The 9,112-nt window shown below is 36.5% G+C and overlaps 1 protein-coding gene across 1 annotated transcript; it reads left to right on the top strand.

The window, feature by feature from the left end:
• The first annotated feature begins 6,286 nt into the window (after positions 1 to 6,286).
• On the top strand, positions 6,287 to 8,409 carry LOC149848746 (uncharacterized). The gene is made up of 2 exons (XM_090012347.1): positions 6,287 to 6,996; positions 7,600 to 8,409. Exons 1-2 carry the CDS (start codon positions 6,396 to 6,398, stop codon positions 8,217 to 8,219), a joined length of 1,221 nt encoding a protein of 406 aa, XP_089868473.1. The 5' UTR covers positions 6,287 to 6,395; the 3' UTR covers positions 8,220 to 8,409.
• Positions 8,410 to 9,112: the final 703 nt, after the last annotated feature.

Genomic DNA, 9,112 nt, shown 5'->3' with positions numbered 1-9,112 from the left:
ATTTAAAATATTGAAGGCAAAGGAGTTATAACAGTCAAAACTAAATCAAGTCAGATCAAACTCATTCACAATGTTTTTTATGTACCTGGTTTAACACAAAACTTGTTAAGTATTGGTCAACTGATGAAAAATGGGTACTTAGTAAACTTCAATAATGACCAATGTACTATTGTTTACAAAAATAATCAGCAAACAATAGCCAAAGTTAAGATAGCTACAAATAAGGTCTTTCCCTTGACTATGATTTCATGTGAAGGACAAGTACTAAAGGTTGAAAGTTTAGATATATCAAATCTTTGACATTTAAGATTTGAACATTTAAATTATCAAAGTTTGAAATTGTTGAAGCAAAAAATTATGGTGATTGGGCTTCTTTATATCGATGGAGAAAATAAAATATGTGAAGGTTGTATATATGAAAAAATCCATAGACTTTCTTTCCCAAATTCATCTTGGAAGGTGAAGCGTCCTCTTGAATTAGTTCATGCAGACATTTAAGGACCGATGCAAACAAAATTTCACAATAAAAGAAAGTATTTTTTACTTTTTGTTGACGACTTCAGCAGAATGACGTGGATATACTTTCTCTAACAAAAATTAGAAGCATTCTCTATTTTCAAAGAATTTAAAGCCTATACAGAAAAGGAGAGCGGGTTCAAATTGAAAAGATTAAGAACTGACTGCGGAGAAGAATTTACATCCAAAGAATTTTGGAGCTATTGCAAAATTCAAGGCATCAAAAGGTAACTAAGTGCAACAAAAATGCCACAACAAAATGGTGTCCTAGAGTGACGAAACCACACTATTGTTGAAATAGCAAGGAGCATGTTAAAAGAAAAGAATCTTTCAAACAGTTTTTGGGTCGAAGCCGTGAACACAACATAGTATATTTTAAATAGAGCTCCCACCAAGTCTATTCACAACAAAACTCTGTATGAGGCATGGTACAAGCACAAACTAAAAGTAAGACATTTTAAAGTTTTTTATTGTGTTTCTTATAGCAAAATTCTTTATCAAAATAGAGAAAAATTTGATGAGAAGGGAGAAAACTTTATATTTATTGGTTATAGTGATACTTCAAAAGCCTATCACCTCGTTAACCCAAATACAAAGGAGTTGGTTATCTCAAGAGATGTAATTTTTGATTAAAAAAGTGAATGAGACTAGGGAACATGCTCAGTAGAAGCACCTCAAAGAGAGACAAATTTGACTATGCAGACGCTTCTACAAGCAAAGAACATATGGACTCAATGGACTCAAGTGATTCATAATTAGATACTCCTCATACAAAGGTTAGATCTATTGCAGATATATACGCTTCTTGTCATATGACATTGTTTTCATTTGAGCCTCAAATTATGAAAAAGCCATCAAAGATGATATTTGAAAAACTGCCATGAATGAAGAGATTTTTGCAATTGAGAAAAATCATACATGGGAATTGGTAGATAGGCAAAAAAAAAGATATAGTTGGTCTAAAATGTATTTTTAAAACCAAATTCAATGAAGATGGCTCAATTCAAAAGCACAAAGCCCGACTTGTAGCAAAAGGCTATTTCCAAAAATTTGGAGTAGACTTTAATGAAACTTTTGCTCTAGTTGTGAGAATGGAGACAATTCGAGTTGTGCTAGCCATCTCCATCGAGTTGAAAGTTCTGATATATCAATTGGATATAAAATCTTCCTTTCTTAATGAAGAACTCAAAGAAGAGGTCTATGCTGAGCAACCTCTCAGCTTTAAGAAGGAAGGACATGAAAAAAAAGTTTATAGGTTAAAGAAAGCCTTATATGGCTTAAAGCAAGCACCGTGAGCTTGGAATATGAAAATAGACCAATATTTTCAAAAGAAAGAATTTCAAAGAACCCCAAGCGAACCATCTCTATATGTAAAGAGAGATGGAGAAGATTTTCTAGTTGTTTACTTATATGTGGATGATTTGATTTATGTCGGATCAAATAAAAAAATTGTCGTCAAGTTTGAAGAGGATATGATGGAGTATGAGATGACAATTTTAGGAATTATGAAATATTTTCTTAGAATATAGGTCAAGCAGAAAAAAGGAGAAATTTTTATTTTTCAAGAAAAAATATCTTGAAGAGTTGATGAAAAAATTTAACATGTCGAATTGTAAGCCGATGAGCACTCCAATGAGTGTCAATGAGAAGCTGACAAAAAATGATAGTACTAAAAAGATGGATGCTTCTATGTATAAAAGCTTGGTCGGATCATTGATTTATCTTACTAACACAAGACCTGACATTGTAAATGCTATTAGTCTTGTATCCAGGTTTATGAGTGAACCAAGCAAACTCCATCTTGCAGTAGCCAAAATAATTTTAAAATATTTGCAAGGTACAAAAAATTTTGAAATCAAATATGTTGTTGAAAACAACATTCAACTTGTGGGCTATACATATAGTGATTGGGCATGGGCAGTTGATGATCGAAAAAGTACTTCAGGATGTGTCTTTTGTCTGAGATCCAAAATCATATCTTGGTCATCAAAGAAGCAAAATACAATTACATTGTCGTCTGCAGAGGCATAATATATCACATATACCACAACAACAAGTAAAACAATTTGGCTTAGAAGAATTCTTTTAGATTTACAACAAAAGCTTGAAGGACTGACTATCATCAATTGTGACAACAACTCTGCTATTGCAATAACAAAAAATCCAGTCTTCCATAGTCGCTCAAAGCATATTGAGATTCATCATCATTTCATCAGAGAATTAGTTGAAAAAAAGAAATCATGTTGGAGTTCGTGCCAAGCAATAAGCAAGCTACAAATATGTTCACCAAGCCATTGCCTATAGATAAGTTCAAAAATTTTAGATCCTCTTTAAGAATTACAAATTAAAGGAGGATGTCAAAATTAGTAATTTGTAATATCCAAATCTAAAAGTGAAGGAAAGAGGTGTCTTAAATTTTCAAATAGACACCTTGCTTGATGAAAGGATGCAACTTTATGTCTCTTTAAAATTTACCAAAAGGTATTAGGTTTCTTTTGAAAAGGTGCAACCTTTTAAAGGGACATGATATGTTTCTTTTTGGGCTCTATATAAAGCCCTCATCCTTCTTGTGTTGGATATGCAATCTCATCTCATTTGCTCAATAAATTTTTTTTAGTGCATTTGTGAGTAAGTGTGAGAAAAACTTTTAAGTTACTCTTTTTCTCAGCCTTATTTTTTGTGGCCATAGCCATATTTCGTTGCATCAATTAGGGTATTCAAAACCCAACACTTCCTTTATCCAATGTGAGTTTGTAATGATGCCCAGGGACGACAAAACTTGCACCTGTTTGCCAACGTCAGTAGCCCAATAGGTGCAACCCTTCATGAAATGCTACATATTTTAGGCTTCAAATCAAGGTTGCCAGACTAGGAAGAAGCGATAAAAGATACGGGAAGTGAAAGAGATAAGCGATGCATTTTAAAATGTATAGAAAGTGATACATGAAAAATAAAAAAAAGAAATATAAGAATTGAATATGAATCAAAATGAAACATAAATAAAAACTAAAAAATGACTAAAATTAAATTTCATGATATTTTAATGTAAGAATTAAATTTTTGATAAAATCTAAAAAATGATGACTACCAATTTAGAGAAAGTATAAAAAAGTTAGTTAGAGAAAGAAAATACATGAAAAGCATTAAAAGTTGAGTAAGAGAACATAAATGATGCGTGTGAAAAGCATAGGAGAAGCATGGGAGAATCAAACTTCTCATCAAGTTTCGGAAGCGAGAAGTATCGCCCTTCCAAAGCGAGTTTCCGGGAAGAAAATCCTTCTGGCAACTCTGCTCCAAAATCCTCTATATTATCATGTGAAATACGACATCCCAGCAGAGTTTGAGCCAAGGAGTCTAAGTTCCTGAATCACATTAGAATGGGGAATCTGAGTAACCTGCAATTTACTGCACACGTCCTTCCAAATCCTCTGAGACAATAAATGACTGTGGCTCTCCTCATGCCTGCAGCACGCCGGGCACCTGTTGGGAAGAGAAACTCCAAAATCTTTGAGCAACCTTTGGTAGCACGCCAAATAGACTACCCATGAAGATCGGGGGGTAATCTTTTTCGAACCATACTAACGAGTGTCATGGCTAAGGGATCCCTTCCAATCGAATGCAATACCAAATCTCTTTTATAGATATCAACTCTGCACTACATATGCCTTTCCCCGGGACAGCTGCCATCGATAAAACTAATCCCAAATATTATCAAGACATGAAAACGGTGTATATGAAGGATAAAGATACCCGATCACCTTGTGTATCATAGAAATAAGTGGAGGGCCATTTCCAAGGATCAATCCAAAATTTCGTCAAAGACTCGTTACAAACCTTGCTCAATCATAGACCATCCCCAAAAGATGCCCTTCCAAGCACAGATCCACATATGGTATTAACCCCCCCCATAAGCTTTTGTTCCACAAATACTTTGACGAATTCTGCCCATAAAGAATCACTAAAACAAACATCTACCACGTTCATCCCTTCTATGGGTCTAAAACCAACCCCTCCTTCAGTCTTTGGTTTGCATAATACCTCTCAAGAAATCAAGTGCGGCCATCTCCCAGAATCCGAATCATGTCACTAAGGAATTGCAAAACATGGATTATAATTGATTGGTGATTTTTTTTTTCTGCAATTTAAATGATAGAAGCCAAAACACTGGAACTGGAATACTGGTTAAAGTTTTATGGATTAACTGCATTCTTCCTGTATACGCTAAAAACTTCACCTTCCAATTCGGGTGGCAAAAACCGACTGACATAAATCTGCATTCAGCTTTCTCACACATAACGGAAGCCCTAGATACTTAGTAGGAAGCTCTTGCTTTGGGCGGCCACCAAATTCAAGCTTCTGGAGAGTCTCTCCATAATGTTAAAAAATAGATAAGGAGAAATAGGATCCCCTAGCCTGATTCTCTCAAACTCTGAAATTTTCTTCTAGGGGATCCATTTACAACTACCTGAAAAGATGAAAAGATGACACACACCATAATAAGTTGAACCCAAGTCTGGTGGAAACCCAATCTAATCATAGAACTTTCTAAAAAAAGTCCATGAAATTCGATCATAAGGATTAGATAAATCCAACTTAAAACACAATGCAGGGATTTTTTGCAGAACAATAGAATCCACCACCTCGTGAACCAGCAACAGGCTTTCCTGAATATCCTTTCCTTTAAGAAGGGCGCCCTGATTCCTGAATATAATTTTAGTGAGAATACCACTTAATATCTCAGTTATTACATCTAGCGGCGGTTTTTATAATTTTTATTTCAAAGACACTTGGTCCTAAAATGGAAAAAGCGACTAAAATGTCCTCATTGTTTTAGATGGCATAATGTATCTTGTTCTATAAGATATGATAGAAAAAATGTCATTTTATATCTCGGCCATGTATTTGGATAATTTAGGTGTTCTATAAAATACGCTAGACTTGAAACCCGTTAAGGTTCGACAAGCCCAATTTCGACCTAAGCGATCCGAATACGCTCAGGTTGGGGCTGAACCCGATAATTATCGGGCTAGGTCTTTTAAGCTGAACCGGTAAACAAGCCGGGTCTTGTAGGGCCACACCATTTTATTTTGGCCTTATGTGGGTCCACTCGTTTATCAATCGGGCCGGTTGAGCCCCAATTCATGATTGGCTCGGGCTGCACATGGTTGCCTCTAAACTCGGCCCATTGCTCGTCCCTTAAATTTAAGAGATGGAATGTAATACAATATATTATAAACAGTTCATAAGTTAGGCAGCTTTATGTAAATTACTTCAAACGTTGTCAATAAATATATGATAAATATGTCAGAATGGTAGCCTCTCACCATAATTTACAAGCAAGTGAGAGTGCCATGCGTACTAGAGGGAAGATCAGGTGCAATTGATAATGTGCTGCTGGACCTGATCACCCCGGCCCCACAACTGACAGGCAGGTACAGAAGCACACTCAAGGTGTACAATCGCATTGCACCTGACCCTCTCTCCCTCGTCCTTACATGGGGGCTGATATTCAACGAGCGCCAACAAATGGTAAAAAAGGTGAAAAGCAATCTGTAAGAACAGCATAATAAATAGGCATATCTTTTCTTGGCAGTACATGTGATAATATGAATGGGAGGTAAGAATTTCAGCGTATGAGGAAATAAAACTGATGTGGGGCTCAGATTTGCCTTTTATCCTTATTAATTAAATGATTGTCCGCGTCACCTGGCAAAGCCATCTTCATCATACTCCCCTCCCTAAAGACTGCCAGCCCCAATGGCCCAACACCACCCACTCGGCGAAGCCTTCATCCCCTCTTCTGTACTTTCACAGTCATTGATGAAAGGTGCTTAGTTGGTTAGTTTGAGCATCCAGTGAAAGAGGTATTTTCATCCGATATGGCAGAAAGCAGAAAATTCAGAAAGCCTGCAAGGAAAACCCACCATCTCGAAGAGCCACAGAACCCACTCTCTGCTGCTCAGAGGTCACCTTCTTGGTCAGCCTTCAGGGATCTTCTCACTTGTAAGCACCTGGAGTTGGTTGGTGACAAGAGGAGGAAATACAAGAAGATTGGTTGCTCTGGTTCTCTCTGCAACCTCAGGGACAACACGAGGGTGATGCAAAGGCCAGAGACCACCTCACCTAATGGTGTGAAGAAATGCATTCACAGCAAGAATGATCTTCTGGTGAATGGTGGTGCTGGATTTAGAAGGCCTTTGAAAGCTTGTTCAAGTGACATTAGGAGTATGAGTAGTGGAAGTGTTAGCAGCAAAGGTTTCTCTTACTCATCTAATTCATCAACAATCAATGGTGGGAGTTTGAGAGGAGTGCATCTGAAGAGGCTTTCTGGTTGCTACGAATGCCATGCTGTTGTTGATCCGGTTAATGGGATCTCAAGGCTCGCGTCGCCGAGGGGTAGCATCAATTCCTGCGCTCACTGCGGAGAGATTTTCATCAAAGCTGAGAGTTTGGAGCTTCATCTGTCAATCAAACATGCTGGTAAAACATGACCCAAATATATATATATATATATATATATATATATATATATATATATATATATATATATATATATATATATATATATATATATATATATATTTTGCTATGTTAGTGTTGTATATCTTTTTTTTTCAACTTCTGATGAGTACCCCTTAGCAAAAACTTGCTGCTTCTTTCTTGAAGATGTGTTTCTCATGTTGAAAATCCAGGTCGATTTTTTGTTCAGTTGCACCCTGTGTAAATTCATTCAAGGAAATGAGAAGAAACAAGGTTTAAAAGAGATGTCTCCAGTTAAGCTGTTGCTACCAAAAACAGAAATTACCTTCAATTGAGTTACGAATTCTGTCATTTAATAAAGATACAGAAGAAATTTTAGAAGCTGGGATTTTTCCTTCTTGTGCTTCCCTGTTTCTCTGTTTTTTTCTTCTGCACCATTTACTAGATTTCGCCTAATGAAGTCTATCTGCTTATCAGTGTTTGCATCAGAAACTATGTAGCTTATGATTCATTGTTTTCCTCGTTTTTCAATTGTGGTTTGTTTCATTTGTTTCTGAAAGCTCATAAACTGATCTAATCTCCCTGTTTTTTTATGGTCAACAGTATCTGAATTGGGTCCAGAGGATTCTAGCAGAAACATAGTGGAGATCATCTTCCAATCAAGTTGGTTAAAAAAGGAAAGCCCAGTTTGCAGGATAGACAGGATTCTCAAGGTTCACAACACTCAAAAGACCATCAACAAGTTCGAAGACTATAGGGATTCAGTGAAGGCAAAAGCAAACAAGCTCACAAAGAAACACCCCAGATTAATAGCAGATGGAAATGAACTGCTGAGGTTCCTCTGTACCACATTCATCTGTTCAATTGGTACTAATGGAGCCTCCACTCTGTGTAACTCGATTGCCGATTGCAATGTATGCAATATTATTAAGAACGGATTCAAGATTGAAGGAACTGGTGGGATTTGCACGACTGCTAGTAGTGGCAAAGCTCATGATTCCATGAAAACCAGATCAAATGAGAAGAGGGCCATGTTGGTCTGCCGGGTGATCTCGGGGAGAATCAAGAAAAATCATGAAGCAATTGAGGAGGTAACCTCCTGTAGCGGGTATGACTCAGTTGCAGGTCAAGCTGGAACCTATTCAAACTTGGATGAACTTTATGTCTTTAATGCAAGGGCCATATTGCCTTGCTTTGTTGTGATCTATGGAGCTTTGGACTAACTCGAATGGCTCACTTGAAGTGTAAAGATGCCATATGCTCATTTAAATTTCATATTGGTATTCGTTCATTCTGTAGCTTCTTTCTATGATGGTGGATGGACATCTGTATGGGTTTCAGATTTTGCAAGGATGACATTTTGCAGTTCTCTTTTTCTTTTCCCTCTTCTTTTCTTTGTATTTGAAATGTTGTTGGCTACATTATGTGAGCTGGTATGAGAGTGATCTATCATCAACTGAAGGATACTATGTATATCTTGTTAACTAGTACTGAAAACTATGCTACATGAAAAGGAAAAGGACCAAAAAACAGATACGATTTAGATAGGCAGAATGGCTGGGATTGAGTTATGACAACACTTAGTCCAAGAGGGAGCTACAGGTTGATGGCCAGCTTGCAATTTTGGTACTACTATGCAGTTCTGGACACACACATACAGTGAATGAGTTGCACATTGACTCAAAACTTAATGGCAAGGCCTAAAATTAAAAGATTTTGTCATGACGAAACTATCTCCATTTTTTAGCAGTTGTGATATCTTGCTGTGGGAAACACCAAGCTGCTATATCTAACATATTCAGAAAGTGTTTAAAAATCTTGGACTCCACACTCAGCGTTTAGGTACCACATGGGTATAGAATAAGGTTGTGAATATTCATGTTTTGTAAAGGCCAATGCTCGTTTTTAGCTAAATTTTTATGAAAAGCATAAATGTTTGGCATTTAGCATTAAGTGAATATTAAGCGAGGCATATTTTGGATTCTGCAATAAGCTTTATGTATTTTAATTCAAAAGTTCCCTTGGAATATTTTCTCTAAAAAAATTGTTTCCTTGGAATATCCTTTTGATAAGCATAATCTTTTCCCACATTTAAGTAGCTTTTTAGATCTTTGGC

The sequence above is a fragment of the Nuphar pumila genome, chromosome 1 (assembly GCF_984573655.1).
Source record: "Nuphar pumila chromosome 1, dmNupPumi1.hap1.1, whole genome shotgun sequence".
NCBI lineage: Eukaryota > Viridiplantae > Streptophyta > Magnoliopsida > Nymphaeales > Nymphaeaceae > Nuphar > Nuphar pumila.
This window is presented reverse-complemented; position numbering and strand designations above follow the sequence as displayed.